The following is a 20,681-nucleotide window of genomic DNA, read 5'->3' as shown; positions in this document are numbered from 1 at the left end:
ACATTGACAAGCTAAAATAAAAAGAAGAAGAGTTATGCAATCGTCAAAAATTAACAAGAAAAAAATATAAAATCCGTTTAATTTGCATCTTAAATAATTTATGAGATTTTGTATGTATGTTTTTAAATTGAGTTTAATCGTATATTATGAATTATAGTTACTTAATTTAAATTTATTTGTTATTATTATTATTGGTTATTGATTTTTGTAATTTAAAAAAGACAAATTATCAAGTAATTTTCTCAATTTAATGAGTAAAATCAATGTAATCTATATAATGAGTATAATCTTTATTTTTAATCAAATAAAATGAAATTAGTTACTCCACATGCACCAAAAAAACATTAGCTTAGAACTTCATTTCGAAAACCATTACAAATAAGAGTTGTAGTTGTCATGTAGCTACTTCATTCCTTTAAGTTTCTTCAATGTAAATAATTTTTTTATATATAATTTTATTAATATTTAAAATAAAACTGAAATGAACTATCCCAGATATCTCGGTGTGTGCATTCTTAGCCAATATTAACATTGATCTTTTGAGATGACTTAATCATAGAGTGAATATATTTAAAATCAGAAGTATGTAATTCAAAATTTATGAATTTTTATCTAATCTATATAAGCTGTATCTATCTATATATATATATAGAGAAAAATGTTACACTACATATTTTATGTGAGCACCCCTCACGTTTAGCATTCGCTAGTATTATCTTTTTTATTTTAGACACTTATTTTTATTTTAATATTTCATAAATTATAATTAAAATCATTAATTTTATAAATCACATAAAAATCAAAGATCGATTTGTTCATATTCCCTTTAACTTCAAATAATTAATAAAAACAATCAATTGATCTTTAATTTATATATAATTGATAATTGAACTTTAATTTTTATATAATTCATAAAATTAATTATCTTAATTACAATTTATGAAGTATTAAAATAAAAATAAATATAAAAAATAAAAGAGATAATACTAACGAATTTTAAACGTGAGCGGTGCTCACATAAAATAGGTAGCATAACATTTCTCTCTATATATAAGCTATTAATTTATATGTTTTCTTTACATAAAAAAAGATCGATTCCATTTATTACCATAATTTTTTTTTGAATTACATTTATTACCATAATTAAAGATGAGTAAAACATTATTCTTGGAAGAAAATACAATGACATGATTGAAAGGGGTCAAACTAGTACTAATAAAATGGGATATGATGAGTGTGGAGTGGCGCTGAGCTATTATTATTCCTCAAATAATTATTCATTTCTTCTTTCAAAACAAAACAAAATGCCTAATCCCATTCCCATCTTTCATTAATCTTGCACCGATCACATCTTCGCCACCATCACCACCACTACTTTAAATTCAACATCTATTTCTTCTCCTTCTTCTCACATTTCCAGATTTCCACTCTCATTTTCTCCAACTTCACGCATCCAAGGAGTTTCGCATCAGCTGCGCTGCTCCTTTTCACTACTCAGTGAGTTTACCAACTAGCTATACTTTAAAAATTCAATTTTTATAATGGGACGGAAAATCTTGGGCAAGTTTGAGTTTTGATGAAGTACCTTTGTCTGATTAGTGTAGCTGATTGTTTACTCTCGTGGGTTTTTCAATTTCAGTAAAATACCAGTTGCTTTTTGACTTTTTCTTTCTTCATTCTGTTGCGCTTAGTTTACAAAATCGGATTTTGATTGTGCTTGCTGGATTCGTTTGTGTCTATGCAGATTTTTTGAGCATTTTTAGTCGATTGCTTTTTACATGCTGGATGGCATACATAATTAGGAGAAATTTTGGTATATCTGAATAGTTCTAAGATAGTTTGATTTCTGGCCATTTATCACTTACTGATATTGTCGAATATTGGACTCTACTCCCCTCAAAAAAAAAAAAAAAAAAAAAAATTGGACTCTAGTGCGAGGATCAAATAGGGAGTGTATCCTGATAATAAACTGATAAAGATGGCATCATCCTTGCTATCTCAGTATGACTACATATAGGCCTTTTGGGAAATACGCGTTGCTTTGTCTTAAATTCGAATTCGTGGAACATATTCTGTACACTAACTCATTAAGTGGACAGCACCTGACAGAATTTACACCTGAATGTATCTGCATGTGCTCTTTACCTTATTTTCTGCTTATGTCTAATAAGCTGTTTCTTCGTTTGCCCTTTTCAGATATGGATAATGGCGTTTGCCCGAGTTTGTTTCCACTGCACCGCAGCAAGACCATCCACCTGGTTGGTATCTCTATTTTGATACTTAAAGTTTCTAACTGCATCCAGGGAAAATTTGAATATGCTGCATCTGTGGTTTGAAGGACACTTCAAGGTTGTCTTCTATCTCGGATTTTGCCATGTTTTCGAAGGCTTTGTGGACTCATTAAACCATATATTTAGGTGAGGCATGCTCAGGGAATCCACAATGTAGATGGAGACAAGAACTACAAAGCTTTCATGTCTCCGGAATATTTTGATGCGCACCTAACTCAATTGGGCTGGCAACAGGTGGAGATCAGCCACCAGCTTAATCACTTACATTTGTCCTAGTCTTTACTTCTAAAACTCTTGAATTGTGTAGTAGCTGACCTCTAGCTCTTCTATCAGGTTGACAACTTGCGTAAACATGTCCATTCAAGTGGCCTCATAAAGAACATTGATTTGGTCATTACATCTCCATTGTTAAGGTAGTATCTTTGGTGCAAACAATCTCCAAACATTTTAAATGATAATCTACAATCTTCGAACTGTTTCCTACTAGATGCTGGCTGTTGTCCTGTTAAAAAGTCATTGGCTTATAAAAACGCTGGAATACCGAATACCTATCTTTTGGAATGATTCCAGAATGGTATTATACATTGTTGTATTTCCAGTGAGCCTGATCTTTCATACAACCTTAATGACAACATAATTGTACGTTAGCTACTTCGGTATGAGACATTGTGTCATGTGATGTCTGAATGCATTTCCTGCAGAAGATTAACATAACTTCGTGTCCTCACTTGTCAGTCTATACAGGATATGTGTGTTATTATGCCAACACCGAGAATTTCTTTCCTGCATCTAAAATTGCACTAGGCTGTATGTCATGAACTTGCCTTTAGTTTGCCCATTGAAAAATGGACTATTTTCAATTTCAAGTTCTGATCTTTCAAGACACTGCCCAACCTCAAGTATTAGGATGCCCATTGTGATGTACATTTTGGACATGGGATCAATTGAACTCCGAAAAAACCTTATCTCCTTTTCAAGTCCAAGCTTGGTATCCACATATAAATAATATGGAATTGAAAATCTTTTATAGCAACTTATCTTAAAGTGATTTGACCTTATGTGATGAACTGAATTTGTAGGACCATCCAAACAGCTGTCGGGGTATTTGGTGGTGAGGCCTATTCTGACAGGATGGATATTTTACCACTAATGGTGGCAAATGCTGGAAATAGTGATCATTCTGCAATTTCAAGTCTTGATTGCCCACCTATTGTTGCAGTTGAACTCTGTCGAGAACATCTGGTATGCTCACTGATACAACTTGTTTGCTTCACGCTGATTCTATATTTGATGGTTTTGGTAAGGGACCTAGAGAACAAAGATTTTGATATAATTGCTTGTGCAAATCTGAGAGAAAAAATCATTACAATTTGATGAAACCAGAAAGACCCGTGGAATGCATGGCCATGCTAAAAATGATCAATTTGTTATAATGAGCGACTGCTACATAATAATCTGTAATATGCCAGTAAAATCTGTTAACATAAATGTATAAGATCAGCTGATGCTCCTAGTTAATCTCAGCTATTCTCTATAATTTCTAACTTCTAAGGTGCCTAATGGTCGGTCAAAGAGAATTTAATTCGTGGGTACTGGGACATATGTGCTAGAGTTGTTTACCCAAGTTGAAAACCTTTTTCCTTTTAATATTGATTAGTGTTCCTTTTCACATCTAGAATTTACTTTCCAAAGTTGTATACATTTGAAATAACGATGAAATTGCTGTAATTTTCAATTATCGTAGTTTCAAATGCATATACAAAAAGTGCACACAATTTAAGTCACATCAACCTCCTCACACAATTCTGGTTGCAGGGAGTTCATCCTTGTGATAAGAGGAGAAGCATTAGCGAATATCAATGCCTTTTTCCAGCTATTGATTTTTCACTGGTAAGTCATTTAACTATAGAGATAAATTCTACTTGGTGCATGAGAACATGCCTGAGATGCAGCCCCTACTTTAAATGATTTAGGCTTGAGAAGATATCCTAATAAGTATCTCGATTTTCATTCAGATAGACAGTGATGAGGATGTATTGTGGAAAGCTGATGTCAGAGAGACCAAGGATGAGGTTGCAGCTAGGGGAATGAACTTCATGAACTGGTGACTAATTCTATACTAAAATCTTATGATTAAACTTTATAGGGTAAATAATCTCCACAGGCCTTATTAACTTTCAAACTTTTCTTCTCATTTAATTGAATCACCATGATCCATTTATTTATGTTACGTGAAAGATAATACTCCCTCCGTCCCGCCCAAGATACTACATATTTCTTTTTGGGCCGTCCCAACGAAGATGCTACATTTCTATATTTGGCAAAAATAAGGAATTTTAAACACTTAATTAACACTAATTAAGTATTTCCTTATTACATTCTCTATCCTACTTTATCACTTTATTACCTTCTCTTTCTTACTTTATCACTTTATTACTTTCTCTCTCATACTTTATCACTTTATTATTACACACTTAAAACATTAATCTACTACTTAAATCCCGTGCCGAAAAGCAAATGTAGCGTCTTGGGTGGGACGGAGGGAGTACATCTTTTTACATCGTTAAAAATTTCCTGATCCTCGCTTGTTGATTAATCAAATTCGAACTGCCCAGAAAGTGGGGCAGTCAGAGTAGGATATTGAATAAAAAGGAATAAGAGATTCTCAAAGATAGTTGCGAATGTTGCTTTATATTTAACAGCAAGTTTCATTAAGTTGCTTTGCGAGTATTGGAGAATTGAAATACTTTTGCATGCCTTGTTTTATCCAATTGGTTATAAATAATTATGTCATCTTGTAAGAGTAGGGAGCTATCCTACGCCTGCTGCATCCGAGACTTGCTTTTTGCTGCATGAACTTCTATATTGATATAGCTACGTTACTTTAGTCAGTACTAACATCCACCTGTGCTTATCGTGCATCAATGTGCATGCAGCGTTTAGAGACCCTTCACCAGTATCGGGTGCCTTTATTCTGGCTTTCTAATCTTCACTCTGCATATATGCAGTGCTTCACTTAGCTTTCCCCCCTCGAGTTGTTTGTCGATGTTTTAAATGGTGGGGAGTATGTATGTTTGCATCTTGAGTGATGGTTCTTGAGCACAACAAACAGTCAATCATATGTACTTTCAGTGGCATTTATTGTATTCTTCTTGCATATATTTATTTACGCAGGTTGTTCACACGGAAAGAGAAGGAGATAGCAATAGTTACACACAGCGGGTTCTTGTTCCACACACTGGCTGCATTTGGCAACGATTGTCACCCAGTTGTAAAGACAGAAATTTCTAGTCAGTAAGTGCTTATAGAACAACTTGAGCTGTTGTAGGATAGAGCTCTGGCTTCAGAGTTTTATTGTGCATTTATACAAGCTTTGCATTCACTATGGTAAAGAAACTGCATCTTTAGAATCCATACACATCCTTAGTACCGAAATTACTTTATTCCGTGCATGTATTTTGTGCAATAAGTCTAATCCACTGGTTTCTCATACAATTGAATCATACCTTCTCATTGTAGTATATAAATACGCGGGCTTCAAAATTTGCCATTTAAAGTATATGCTTTACAATATGTGATTGAATTTGTGCTGAATCTCTCAATGTCCCTATCATATGTAGTTTTGCCAACTGCGAGCTTCGTTCCATGGTCATCCTTGATAGAGGGTAAAGTCCCGTAACTCAATTCATGGCTTTGATTATGAATTTTGTCCGGATTCAGTTAATTGAAACAATTGGTACATTTGGTAGCATGGTTGGGTCCGATTGTTCATCAACTAACTATCCTGGAAAGATCCCGTCGGGGCTGGATTCGCCTAGTGGTGTTGCTGCTGATGGGAAGAAGCAAGAGAAAGACTGACCAAACTCAACGCATCAATAAAGAATGTCTAAGCGATGGATGAGGCGAGAACTAATTAAGCACGCTCTGCTTTCAGTAAGTGGCCATTCCTAGAATTGTTACATTATGTTCTGGGATGTACCGTGCTCTTCAGAAATATGGTGCTTTTCTAATTATTTTCTTTGAATATTCAGTGCCATGTACGACATGACTGAGTTTCTTCATCATTCTATCTATTATTCACCCACCATGTGTGGTGAACGATTATAAGCGTTGTGTTTTGTATTCATACAAATTTAACATACTTATTTCCTCAACAAGGGCTGGAGTAGAAAATACATGACATAAAGTAGTAGTGATGAGTCATGTTTTTACTCCCCTTTTAATATGTCGTAATATTGCTGCGGTTTTTTCTTGGGTGAGCAGCAAAGTTCCTGAAAATATGACCAGTAGCATCTCTCTATTAGTATTGTTGATTGTTAAGTCAAAGACAAGGTGGATTTCTTCTATTTTGATTTTGTAAAGTGGATACTCTTTCTAGATGTATGATTTTGTCATATGATTATGGAGAAATGTTGAGTACCTCAACAGCAGCAGCGAGACGTAATATTGTAGCTTCACACCATGGGCGACCAATGATTTGTAAGCCGATGGGAAGTCCTTGTTTATCATATCCAATCTCAATATCACAAACATATAACAGTCAGCCATTGCATATTGTTGTACAACACATAATATACATACAGCATTGAGGGCTATACATTTTTGGGAGTGTCACACATTAAAAATTTTGCACTTCAAAACTATTTTGAGCTGTGCTACTGTGTATCTATTGTTTGCAACAGATAATATATGAGAATAATCAGATTACTCACCGGCACAGATATTGCCGGAAACCCAAGAAGATTTGCCGTCACAACAAAGCGCATAAGATTTCCTGCAGTAAAAACATTAAAAATCTAACTATAACTCCATGCTAATATATTCAAAACAGATAACCAGTAACTTTCATTTCAGACCTGATCAAGATTAAAAAGAAAATCAACTAACCAGTAACTTGCATGTCTGTCTCTCCCAAACTTAGTGCAGCTGGAGGTATAACAGGCGCAGTCATCCTGAAAAACAAGCTCACAACATTTGTATAACAAAATTGTTTTAGATGGTAATCTTTTTTCTTTTTTCTTTTTGATAAATTAACAATTAAGTATGTAAATTTAAAAATCACGTCACGGTGGACTTGAACCCAAGACTTTTGGCCTTAGGTATTAACCACTCTACCACTAGCCCAACACACACACACACATTTGATGGTAATATTGTTACTGGTAGATGTCACATAGCCCTTAGCTTTGTAGCAAAGAAGTGGATTAGCTTCAGATTATGCTCAGCGAACCATTAAGTTTCACCGAAAGTAAGTAAAAATCGAGAAAGACCACAGCCACAACTATATGCATCACAGCACACCGACTCGAGAATATCATCAGTGTCAAGCATAAGCATAGCAGGTTAGCCATCATACCCTGTAGTAGGAGTCACAATGACATCTACCTCTTCAAAGATCTTCATATGGTAAAACATGAGCCTTCTCCTGCAACAGAACACAGCAAAACAGAAAATTTAAGAACAAGTTTAGAATGTTAATTCATAGCAGAATGCATGACACATTTCATGTATTTTCACTTGTACCAAATCAGAGAAAGTAATTGCATAAATGATACAATATAAGCATAGACTTAACTATCTGTCTAGCTGGTTACACATTTGTATACTGATAAAACACATTATAACATGTAGTGATTAACAAAAAAACACATTGTAACATGTAATTAACAAATAAATTTGGAAGTAGTATAATGATACAAAGAGTTAATGGCTAGGTTTGATTCTAGGATAAGAGTCATCACTTCAAATAGTATCAGAAAAGAGGAAAGGATCATAAAACTTTGTAGTGTTCTGACAAAAAGATTAAACAAATTAGCAAGCACATCACTGAGATTGATTCTTATGAACCTTTAAGAGCAAAAACTTGAAGCTCAATCATCATTTTTCCCCGAGTATTGGCTTCAACTAGAATCGTTGAATAATTTAATGCACATAAATCATAAATTAATTAACTGACTAACCTCAGACATTGAGCAGCAACATAATCTGATGCTGAAAATGACTGGAAAAGTGCTAAGTTTATCCGTGTGTCAAGTGTGAACTTCACCTTTTTTCTGAGTAAGTATAGTTCATAAAATTATCAACATTTGGATTGTCAATAGATACGGAATACAGAACCATAATGTAAAGTGAGAACTCAGTTCCAGCCTATATACACAAAAACAAAGGTAAGGGAACAAACCCATCTTCATAATCAGGATTCAACCCACATGCAGATTCTGAGCCAATTGAAACAATGTGAGCAGTGCGCATCTCGTGAAGCTCTGGGATAACTATCTCCACCATCTTTTTCATCAACAGTATGGAACTTAAAGCAAGAACATTGAATTCATAATCTAAGAAAACATGGAAATTTACCTTGCATCCATGATTCTCCACTAAAAGATTGAGAACGTCCTCACATTTATCAGAGATGTCAGGAGAGAATACATCATTAAACCACTGCAGGCCAGATGTCATATGATTAATTGATATTCAATAATGGAGAGAGAAACTATCCTTGATGTAAGAGGCAAGTGGTCACCTCTGTATACTTCCCCAATCTTAATGATCCAGAAACACGGGAGCTTTCATTTGAAGTTAAATCAGGCAAAGAAGGAAGAGACTGTAAAGAGAAAAAAGCCAATTTACTATTATCTTATGCTCCGGAACTGCAATATCAGGAGATGAGTTCCCACTGTAATGAACTTGAGATCACATATTAGTCATGGGCTCATGATATTGTGAAATTAATTCTATTAGTAAGTAGTAACACATGGACCTGTGATCATTGGATATTTAGCGACAAAAATCTAGAGAAAGTCACTATCAGAGCTAGAAGTTTAAGTGGGCCTCACAATTCAAAGAAGTGATCATATTTTAGGAGATTACCGGTTTTAAAGCAATCCTTTCAGCAGTTGAGGATCCCAGAATCGCTGCATACCTGAAGCAAGGTCAGTAGGTAAACTGGTGAGTCTTCTATCAAGATATACAAATGTTAAAACACCAAAGTCAAATGCCATCATCAAGCCAGGAAATTTGATACTTCAAGGGAAAAAATAAAAATGGGAAGAACACAATTATTCACATTTCGAAACATATACATAAGGTTCTGAAATTCGTTTGATGCAGGATTCAAACATGGTGACAGTTGTGTGGTAGAATGAGAAGTGCCACATAGTTGTCATATATAACAAGCAAATTTTATGCACTTCGGTGTATACATTTGTAAAAAACACATAGCATGTTACGAAAGTAAAAGATAACTGCTAGAATTAATAAATAAGTTTATATTGGAATTGTCTCAGAAGGAATTAATAAATACACATGAAGATGGTAAAATAATGTAGTATCTAATGTCTCAAGCATGGTTACTCACACTAGTATTGCATCTTCAACATTTGACGTGATGGGTCCAATAATCTCTACCGTCCCTGAGTCACATATTGAGCTGCAAGAAATATAGATGGAACCAGATTATATACCCCCACAATGCAAAGAAGCTTTCCCCAAAACTATTTTATTGAGAACAAGTTTACTGAAATATAAATGTAGAGAATAAAGATATAAAACATATTGAAGAAGAAGAAGTAGGAAGGTGTATTTATATTGGAGATAAGAGTACATATTTATATGTAAGAGAACTATCACAACTAGGAACACTAAACCAATGTGGGATACTAATTACTATTCATAACACTCCCCCTCAAGCTGGAGCATATATGTTAATCATATCCAGCTTGATACACAACTCAGAGAAACGCTTGCCTCCCAACGGTTTAGTGAAGATATCAGCAATTTGATCTGACGAAGAAGTGAACGGAGTAGAAATAGTTTGGTTCAATACACACTCACGAATGAAATGGCAGTCAACCTCAATATGTTTAGTCCGTTCATGAAAAACTGGATTGTTAGCAATGTAAATAGCTGCTTGGTTATCACAGTGCATGGGTAACGGTTCATTGAAAGTGAATCCTAATTCCCCAAGCAGATTCTTCACACCAATCATCTCAGTTGCAGTATGAGCCATAGCTCTATACTCAGCCTCGGCTGAAGATCTAGCAACTGTTTGTTGTTTCTTGCTCCTCCAAGTTATCAAATTTCCACCCAAGTAAGTACAGTATCCAGATGTCGATTTCCGATCAATTTTAGAGCCAGCATAATCAGCATCAGAGTACCCTTCAATTTTTAGATGACCATTTTTTTTAAAGAACAATCCTTTTCCCGGAGATTTCTTGATATATCGAAGAATTCGAATAGCAGCTTCCCAATGAACTTGTTTAGGCTTATCCAAGAAACGACTAACCAAACCAACCGCAAAAGAAATATCAGGCCGTGTCACTGTCAAGTAGATAAGTTTCCCAACAAGACGTCTGTACTTAGCTTTGTCCTCCAAGAAATCTTCACTCTCATCCCAGACATTCGGGTCAATATCCATAGGAGTATCAACCGGCTTCGTTCCCAACAACCCGGTTTCTTTAAGTAAATCAGTAGCATACTTCTGCTGAGACAGAGAAATTCCATACTTGCTGTGAGCAATTTCAATTCCCAAGAAGTACTTGGGACGTCCCAAATCCTTAATAACGAATTGTTCTTGCAAGTATGTCTTTGTATCAGCAATTCCTTGTACATCACTCCCAGATATAAGGATGTCATCGACATAGACAACGAGAATGACAATTCCAGAGGCTTGATGGCGCACAAAAACAGAGTGGTCAGACTTGCATTGCTTAAACCCAATTTTGCTGAGAACACTACTAAACTTGTCAAACCATGCCTTCGGACTTTGCTTAAGACCATAAATAGCCTTCTTAAGACAACACACCTTAGTAGAATCCTCCCCCTGAGCAACATACCCGGGAGGTTGCTCCATATAAACAGTTGGAGATATATCGCCATAGAGAAAAGCATTCTTCACATCAAGCTGATACATAGGCCAAGAAAGATTAACAGCCAAGGAGAACAAGATGCGAATGGAGTTCAAGCGAGCGGTGGGAGAGAATGTCTCAAAGTAATCCACACCATAAGTCTGTGTAAAACCTTTTGCTACAAGGCGGGCTTTGTACCGATCAATAGTACCATCAGCAAGAAACTTGATAGTGAACACCCAACGACAAGAAACAATAACAGCAGAAACAGGAGCAGTTGCTAGAACCCAAGTGCCACGAGATAAAAGGGCACACATCTCCTCATCCATAGCAGCCTTCCAATGCGGATGTTTGAGTGCCTCAAGGTAAGAAGTTGGAATAACTGTAGAGAAAAGGGAAAGAGCAAAAGACCGAAAAGAAAGACTCAAACAGGCAAAAGAGACATAGTTAGACATTGGATGGCGAGTGGTACAAGTACGTTTACCTTTGCGTATAGCGATAGGTAAGTCATCTGTGTTAGCAGGTTGGTCATCCTCAGAATCTGCAGAAGAAGATAACTCGGGTGGAGAACATGAGGCCGGTTCAGCAACAGTCTCTGGAACTGGTGCGGGACGAGGACGACGGGTATACACTTGTAAGGGTTGAGTAGGAGGAGAAACTATCGCCGGTATAGGCAAAGGAGCAGAGTGTAACTTATTTTGAGAAGTAGTGCTAGTATGAGGAAAAAATGGAAGAGATTCAAAGAAGGTGACATCGGCATAGACATAGTGACGTTTGGTAAGAGGGTCAAGACATCTATACCCTTTCTGTGTTCTAGAATACCCGAGAAAAACACACTTAATAGAACGAGGAGATAACTTATCTAACCCAGGACTTAGATCATGAACAAAACAAACACACCCAAAAATGCGAGGAGGGACAGGGTAAAGAGGTTTGTCAGGATGAAGATACGAAAAAGGAATATCTCCATGAAGCACACTAGAAGGCATTCTATTAATGAGAAAACATGCCGTAAGAACAGCATCACCCCATAACCACTTAGGAACCCGCATATGAGACATAAGAGTACGAGCAACATCCAAAATATGACGGTGTTTTCGTTCTGCAACTCCATTTTGTTGGGAAGTATGTGAGCAGGAAGTTTGATGAATTATGCCACGAGAATCACAAAAAGATGAAATAGATTTTTGAGTGAATTCAAGAGCATTATCAGTGCGAAGAATACGCAAATCGACAGAATATTGAGTTTTTATTTCATGATAAAAAGAGTTTAGTATAGCAGGGACTCCAGTTCTCTGTTTGAGCAAATACACCCATGTCATACGCGAATAATCATCAACCAAGACCATAAAATATCTGAAACCCCCTCTAGACTCAACTCGACTCTGACCCCAAACATCACAATGAACAAGCTCAAAAGCAAAAGAACTACGTTTATCAATTCTAGAAGGAAAAGATGTGCGATGGTGCTTGCCCAACTCACAAGACTCACATTGAAATTCAACAGACGAAGTAGGAATTAAACTGCGAAGACTAGACGGCGACGGATGACCAAGGCGACAATGCCACTGATATGGAGTCACGGTGGCAGAGAGAGCACGCGAAGGTGCAGGAATACCAGAATCCAAGTAGTAAACCCCGTCACGCTCATGTCCTCCACCAATCGTCTTCTTCGTCTGCAGGTCCTGAAAGGTAACAAAGGTAGGAAAAAAAGTGACAGAGCAATTGTGAGTTTTGGTAAGTTGACTAACCGATAATAAGCTAACGGGAAATTTAGAAGCAAACATGACATTGTTAAGAGTTAATTGAGGAGTAGGACGGACAACACCACTCCCCGTCACCGAAGAATAGGTGCCATCAGCGACACGGACAGAAGGTAAGGATGAATGAGTAAAAGATGTCAAAAGAGATTTAGTACCAGTAATATGGACAGAGGCACCAGAATCTACCAACCAAGACTTACCATGAGACACTGCAAACGCACCTGCGGAAGCAACTATAGGAGATGCTGCACTAGTAGATGGAGCAGTACCAGATGACAAATTGATGGATTGGATCAGTTTGTCGTATTGAGCCCGTGAGAGCGAGACCGTATCATCACTGGAGGAAGACTGAGGATCAGGAACAACTGTATGAGCCCGACCTGGTTTGCCAAAGGTTTTCCAACAATTTTCAGAAGTGTGATTGGTTCGGTGGCAATACTCACAATAACGATCAGAACCGCGACCTCGGCCACGACCTCGTTCACCACTACGGCCACGACCACGACCACCGTAAGAACTTTGACCGTGAGCATAATTTTGATTCTGAATAGCCTGGCTGGAGGGCGAAAAAGAGGCACTAACATGAGAATTCTGACCGCGAGCAGCCATGGCAGAAGAATTAGGTGAAGTAGCATCATCGGTACGACCAGTGGAAACCCGCAACACACGAGATAAGGCATTGGATAATGATGGAACATTATCACTTGATAACAGGCTGTCACGAACTGGTCGGAGATCAGCATCCAAACCTGATAAGAATTTGGCAACCATGAACTCTTCCCACTGTGTGGCCCGCTGAGTGACAGAACAGGATAGTGGATGATAAACAAGAATTTCATCAGCAAGTCCTTTGAGGGTAGAGAAATAGTCATTAACTGATTGGCCAGACTGAGTATGAGAGAAAAGTTTCTCATATAACTCGAAGACACGAGATACGTTCTTGTCATTGGAATACATCTGCCGTAATGTATCCCACATGTCCTTAGCAGTTTCTAAGAACATGATATTCTTACTAACAGAGTCTTCAAGACTATTCAAAAGCCAAGTCATGACAGCACAATCGTCGGCACTCCAGGCATCATATTTGAGATCCGTAGAAGCAACTGGATCACTTAGAACATGTGTTTTCTTTTTCTGAGAGCCTAAGAACAATAGAAAGGCACGAGACCAGAGAAGATAATTGGAACCATTCAATTTTATGGTGGTTCCTAGGGCAGCGGATTTTGAATCAGACATGATGTAAAAGGATTAGAAAACTGAAACCCTATATAGAGAATAGACAGCAACGGTGGCTGAAAACAAAAGCTAGAGAGGGAGGCTGTGCGACGGGGAGACCCGAGCAGCAATAGTAGTGCCAGCCGGAGAGAAGGACGGCCGGAGAGATGAAGGAAAACAAAGAAAAAAAAATTTCTGATGTGGAAGATCAGACAATGCTGCAACCACAGAGCATACTTATAGGAATAGAGAAAAAAACTATTCATAAATACGTAAAGTACTATTCATAAATACGTACAGTACTATTCATAAATACGTACAGTAGAAAAAATTATCAGGTATCTAACATGCTCTGATACCATGTAGAGAATAAAGATATAAAACATATTGAAGAAGAAGAAGTAGGAAGGTGTATTTATATTGGAGATAAGAGTACATATTTATATGTAAGAGAACTATCACAACTAGGAACACTAAACCAATGTGGGATACTAATTACTATTCATAACAATAAAGCATACAACAGCTGATAGAGTAATTTACAACTATCTTTTTCTTTCTTTCTTTCTTCTTTTTTTGATAAAAGTAATTAACAACTGTCTCACTACATCACACAATTACAATTAACAACTGATAGAGTAATTAACAACTGTCTCTGAAATTTAAAAGATGAACAATGGCATCTACTTTAGAACTTGAAATACAATCATATTCTTATATTTGATAAAATGCCAATCATAATTTTAACAAAGGCAATTGGAAGATGATTCTTTTAGCAAAAAGTGGTAAAAGAACATAAGAAAATTCACAATCTTACCCACTCATATCTGTCCTTCCATATGTTGATTTCAGTCCTACTACACCACACAGAGAGGACGGAATACGGACTGAACCTGTATTATGAATTAAGTATATTATTATTGCAATAATATAGTAACCAAGCTTGGTTTACAAGAAAGAACTGTTGTACAATTTACAACCTCCCCCATCCGTTCCTAATGCTGCTGAACATAATCCAGAAGCAACAATTGCTGCTGGCCCTGAAGATGACCCACCAGTGTATCTTTCAGGAGCATGAGGATTTCTTGCTGTTCTGCACGTGAGAAAGAGCCAATTTTGGATTAACTTATACACATTGATGGTCAATGGCCTCCTAAGACTCGGTAATAGAGGAAGCCCAAGCTCAACAATAAAAAAACTCATCTATGCTTGTATCTTTCTTTGTTTCCCTTTTAAATAACAGAAATTACAATGCTATCAGATCTCCAAGCTAGTAGAGTAGACATTTCATTACAAGTTGACATGTCTTCACTTGCAAAGGCATAAACATAAATCAATGAGATAATCCCCTAGGAAGTGAAAATAAATTCACCTCTACAGATAGGTCACATGAAAGAGATTCCAATTTCACTTTGCTACAAAAAAATTTAATAGCTCTTGCATAGCATGTAAATTTTATCACATAATATTCCAGTTATCACGTCTTCTTTCCTAAGAAAGTTAAGAAGTTCTATACTGGAATCGGAAATCATCCACAAATCGAGGCCTCAAAATATTGACAAAGAATATCAGCATGCTTAATATTGTTTAAATAAGATTTCGTCAAATAATTCTAGATTTTAAGCTATGAAGAAGAAGTGTTTGAAAAAACATCTTGTTAATGATGAGACCAAGCAAGAGGTTGATAGGAAGCAATATGTATAAATAAATGTCGGACAGCATGGGACATGGATGCCTTGAATAGTTTTATCTTGAACAATCTATCAGGGCATGCTTAAAGTTCCCCTACATTTCATGATTTCTAAAGCATAGATAAGCCTAAAATCTGGTAGTAAATGTTACAAACAAAAGAATACTCCATGAGATCAGTATTGGATCACGATGATGCAGAAGGCTGATCAAGTAAGAAAACAGCGGTGTGCTAGAAGTACCCCCATCACATAGCTTCATATAAATAAAGATCTGATTTTTCTATATCACATTTAGGAATCAATAGCCTAATGACGACTCAGTATATTTCAGATGGAGCTAACTTTTGGCAAATTGTTAGTTGAATTTGAATATACAAAAAGCAGACAACAATGTACGTAACACACCCATAATTTGGATTATTTCCTGTTGTTCCTAGACCAAGTTCATGCATATTTGCCTTTCCGACTAAGATCACCCCACAGCTACGTAACCTTCCAACAGATGCTGCATCCTCTTCAACAGGACGAACCTCATGGAAGAAGGTTGTTCCACCTGTTTGTCATGAAACAGTCACAAATATTTTGATAGCTGACAAGGATGATTCATCTTGTAAATTCAGTTAATTACCTTTTGATGGATGAGGAAAGCAATCAATATCATCCTTAATTGCCATAAAAACCCCATCAAGGATTGATATCGGGCATCCTGAACAACATGCTCATATAAGAGATAATCTTGAATGAACATTGTAATTGAACATACAGAGTTGTATATCAAAAGCACAAAATTTGGTACCTTCCTCAAACCTTCTGGTGGAGGCTGCAGCCTGCTTTCTTACAAGTTCAGGGTCATAAGAAATTAACAAGGGAGTAGGAGGTTTCATATGCTTAAACTCATCCATTGCTGCAATAAACCGCTCCGCAACCTTAAAACATAAATTTTTATCAATAGTTTCATTGAGAAGTGACACGGGTAGAGTTGCCACTTTATATTAGCTTACCACAGATGGGGTAGTAATTTTAGATCTGTATGCATATGCATAATCTCTAATCTTCCAATAGCGAAAAGGTGAAGAAGGATCGGCGCTCAAACTCTTGGCAGGCTCATAATCTGGAAGACTCTTTAGAGCTAATGCAACTCTTTCTTCAGGCCTTTGACCCTCATGCAAAGGAACAACTCCTGTTTCTGGTACTGCATTAAATTGATGGAAATAGTAACAATATGATCTTAGCCAAAAGGCCCAGATTGGTATAGAAAGGAAAGTAGAACAGACAGATGCAGGGTCACGAAAATAAACCTTGAGGAGGAAATTCAGGTTTGAACATTGGAGCCTCGGGTATCACGGTATTCCTCAGCATCTGTTAATAACAGGCATCAACTTAATTAAGCTATCTAAGAAGTACATTGCATACATACACTCATATAAAACTTCGATTGTACTCTCCCAATTGAAAACTTAGAACCGAAAAATGAACGAGATCCTTTTTTTTTTACTAACAAATAACACTGCTAACCTCAATCATTTTATTCTTCTGCTTCAATTTCGAAATGATCAAGGAGCCAATCAACGGCGCTTCGAGCACTTTCACGAACAACTTGAGTCCAGTTCCAGTCAAATGCGGCGCTACCAGTCGGAAATTTTCAATCAAAACCGATACGAAAAATTGAATTCATGTATACCACCAAGTAATGAACAAACCTTCAATTTCTTCGTACTGGTACTTCACCGTAGTAAAGTCAACTTCATCGGCCGGCACCATCACTTTCTTCTTCCCCATCTTCTCAGCCAAAAATCAAATCACACAAAAAACTAAGAGCAAATTAAAAAGTGAAGAGATATCTAAATTGGAGGTCTGATCATGGAGCCACACTCACACTGAGTAGCGGTTTGAGTTTCTGAAGCAGTAAAGTTGTGCGCAGGCAGTGATACAATGCGCCGGCCGGCAGGTGAAGTAGGCGAATGAATTGAGTTGGTTGAAAATGGGTCCCAAATATTAATAGAAGGACAGAGCAGTTGGGCAGCGGCGTAAGATAAGAGGGGTGGCGTAGTTTAATAATAGAGCTGGCTCAGTCTCTAGTGTTGCAGCATGGGCCATTGGCGGCCTTCACGAGGGAAATACAACGGGCCGGGCTTTGACGGCCACTCTCTGGGTCCGAGTTTCTCCCCAACGCCGACGATAATTTTTTTTTTATTCAGACGATAACTGAATTATCAAATATTCTACTCCTTATATAGGGTGATTCTATTCATGGCCCCTATTTTACTCCTTATAACCTTGTAGGGTGATTCTATTATCAATATAGGGAGTAATTCTCATAGTATATGGTTTTACTTGTAGGGTGATTCTATTCATAGCCCCTATTTTACTCCTTATAACCTTCTTTTTAAAATATTAATAATAATTAATTAAAAATTTACTACTATTTTACCCTATATTCTATAACTTTAAATTAAATTAAATTTTAAATTCTTCATTTCTATTTCTTTTTAGCCACAAATTTTTGAGGTTTCTCTATAGCCTAATTATAGTAATTGCTAGTTGTTCATGGTTGAAACCGCCCGTCAAGTCCAACTCCTGAATTTTGCCGGTGAGCACTTGAATTGCCACATCTGAATTTTGAGCACCATCTTGTACGGAGCTTGAAAATTATAATTATTCTTTGGAGTTTGAAATACCACATCTGAATTTTGAACATCATCTTGTATGGAGCTTGAAGATTATAACTTACTCGTGAGTATCATTTTGTCTAGAGTTTGTGAAACTATAATTAAGTTATGAGAATAATCTCATTTGGAGCTTGACATGTCATCTCTGACTTTTGAGCACCCTCTCGTATGGAACTTGAAAAATCACAACTTAGTTTTGAGCATCATCTTTTCTGAAACTTAAGATGCCATAACTGAGTTTTGAGCATTATCTTGTCTGAAGTTTAAAAGATCATAACTGACTTGTGAGCATCATCTCGTCTAGAGTTGAAAGATCATAATTGAGTTTTGGTAATCTCCCTCTTACTTATGAGCATCATCTCTAAAATTTGAAAGACGAAAATTGAGTTATGAGCATTATCTCGTCTCAAACTTTAAACAACATCACCAAAATTTGAAATCATATTCAATCATAAATTTTAAATACTTCATTCGTCCATGAAATAGATATATATACAAAAATATATATAAATAAATAGATATGCACACTTATATGTAATATATATATATATAGTTAATTGTTTAAGTAAATACATCTATATATAAACGTATTATATATATATATATACATATTAATTTGTGAGTATGATGTGATAAACTTAAACTAATATTATATAATAAAATAAAATAAAATAAAATAAAAATAAAAATCTTTTTTAGATATAGAAATTGATTAAAAATTTAGAAAAAAATAAGAATGAATGAAAATTGAGGAAAATTAAAATGGAGTGATTATACGGCGCCACGTATGATATAATTTATTTTGCTATTATATATATATAGATTAGCAATTACTATAAGAAAATGGGGCTACATAGAAACCTCAAAAATTTGTGATTAAAAAGAAATTGAAATGATGAATTTAAAATTTAATTTAATTTAGGGCTATAAAATATAGGGTAAAATAGTAAATTTCTAATTAATTATTATTAGTATATTAAAAAAGCGCTATAAAGAGTAAAATAAGGGCTATGAATAGAATCACCCTTACTTGTATTTGGATTTCAAAAGAATAGAAACCGCACGACTCCAGCAAGGTGGCCAAACTTGAGAGTGAAGGGGGGTCAAATACTCTCCCCGTCCCGCGAAACTTGAGCAGTATTCTTAACACACAAAATACTAATTTTTTAAAATTCGTGTTAAAAAAAAATTGCTCAAACTTCGCAGGACGGAGGAAATACTATCTTCGTCCCAACTAACTTGATCAATATTTTTTTTTTTGAATCGTCCCAATTAAGTTGATAAATTTCCTTATGTGAAATAAATATAAGCAAAGAAATATCTAATCACTTATTCACTTTATTACCAAACACACTTAAAAGTTAAAACACTAGTTTCTTAAATTCTCTGCCGAAAAAAAGTTGATCAACATTTAGTTGGGACGGAGAGATTAATAATCATAATATTATAAATTCATAAAAATCACAATCCTGCATTATTAGCATCATAATATTATAAAAATAAAAACAAATACCCTACCATCATAACATTTCCCTTCTATTTTTCATGTTTTGAGATCGCTACATAATTGTTTCATTAGTAATATTTACAAATACATTATTTTCGATGTAAGATATAAGACAATAATTCAATAGCTTACCTCTCATACGTTTGCATAGAGAGAAATTGGGAATAATATTTATGTATTTATTTAATATTAAATGTGAAATTACTAAAATACACCTATTTTTTTCTTTTTATTCACATTTTCACTTTTTTACCTACCATATTTAATACATAAAATACTAATTTCTTTAAATTTGGGTCAAAATAAAATTTGCTCAAATTTTATGGGACAGTGGAAGTAACTGACACTCGAAATGCTAAGTGTGACATGCTCAACAAAAATTCATTGATAAGGTTGGAACATAAAATCTTTAAGAAATTATATTCTGTTCAGAAAGTTTATAAAATGGGTAATCTTGATTAGACAGGAGTTTAGCCGTAGGGGCTAACCTTGAGACTATACATTTTAACATAATATACATTTCCTCTTAGGGGTAGTACTTTATATGATTAATAAAAGGAGTTTTGAGTCTTTTGACAAATAAAATCACGAATTATTTTAAATTTATAATTTTAACGTGATTTTTAAAGTATGGTAAATTAAATTATCATTTTTTTAATTTTTACAATTTCGTCCCTTTAATTTTTTTCAATCGTCGGA

At 35.6% G+C, this 20,681-nt stretch overlaps 2 protein-coding genes across 3 annotated transcripts; one reads left to right on the top strand and one right to left on the bottom strand.

Moving 5' to 3' along the window:
- The first annotated feature begins 1,208 nt into the window (after positions 1 to 1,208).
- LOC131005191 (phosphoglycerate mutase-like protein 1) lies at positions 1,209 to 6,398 on the top strand. The gene is made up of 10 exons (XM_057932024.1): positions 1,209 to 1,497; positions 2,197 to 2,258; positions 2,418 to 2,525; positions 2,625 to 2,704; positions 3,371 to 3,533; positions 4,107 to 4,181; positions 4,307 to 4,395; positions 5,466 to 5,585; positions 5,912 to 5,956; positions 6,041 to 6,398. Exons 2-10 carry the CDS (start codon positions 2,199 to 2,201, stop codon positions 6,147 to 6,149), a joined length of 849 nt encoding a protein of 282 aa, XP_057788007.1. The 5' UTR covers positions 1,209 to 1,497; positions 2,197 to 2,198; the 3' UTR covers positions 6,150 to 6,398.
- Positions 6,278 to 18,004, bottom strand: LOC131005190 (fatty acid amide hydrolase). 2 transcript variants are annotated; one of them, XM_057932022.1, is made up of 21 exons: positions 17,683 to 18,004; positions 17,507 to 17,585; positions 17,322 to 17,431; positions 17,105 to 17,165; positions 16,808 to 16,998; positions 16,603 to 16,732; positions 16,435 to 16,512; positions 16,212 to 16,359; positions 15,096 to 15,208; positions 14,933 to 15,008; positions 9,649 to 9,720; positions 9,162 to 9,213; positions 8,815 to 8,895; positions 8,649 to 8,732; positions 8,473 to 8,576; positions 8,252 to 8,344; positions 7,648 to 7,716; positions 7,179 to 7,243; positions 7,004 to 7,065; positions 6,712 to 6,807; positions 6,278 to 6,562 (listed from the first exon to the last, which is right to left on the bottom strand). In XM_057932022.1, the coding sequence occupies exons 2-21, from the start codon at positions 17,583 to 17,585 to the stop codon at positions 6,500 to 6,502; spliced, it is 1,827 nt and encodes a 608-aa protein (XP_057788005.1). In that variant the 5' UTR covers positions 17,683 to 18,004; the 3' UTR covers positions 6,278 to 6,499. The 2 variants fall into 2 exon arrangements, with proteins under 2 accessions (XP_057788005.1, XP_057788006.1); XM_057932023.1 differs by having other exon boundaries at positions 17,507 to 18,001.
- Between the last annotated feature and the right edge of the window lie 2,677 nt (positions 18,005 to 20,681).

This window comes from Salvia miltiorrhiza, chromosome 1 (genome assembly GCF_028751815.1).
Source record: "Salvia miltiorrhiza cultivar Shanhuang (shh) chromosome 1, IMPLAD_Smil_shh, whole genome shotgun sequence".
Lineage (NCBI taxonomy): Eukaryota > Viridiplantae > Streptophyta > Magnoliopsida > Lamiales > Lamiaceae > Salvia > Salvia miltiorrhiza.
This window is presented reverse-complemented; position numbering and strand designations above follow the sequence as displayed.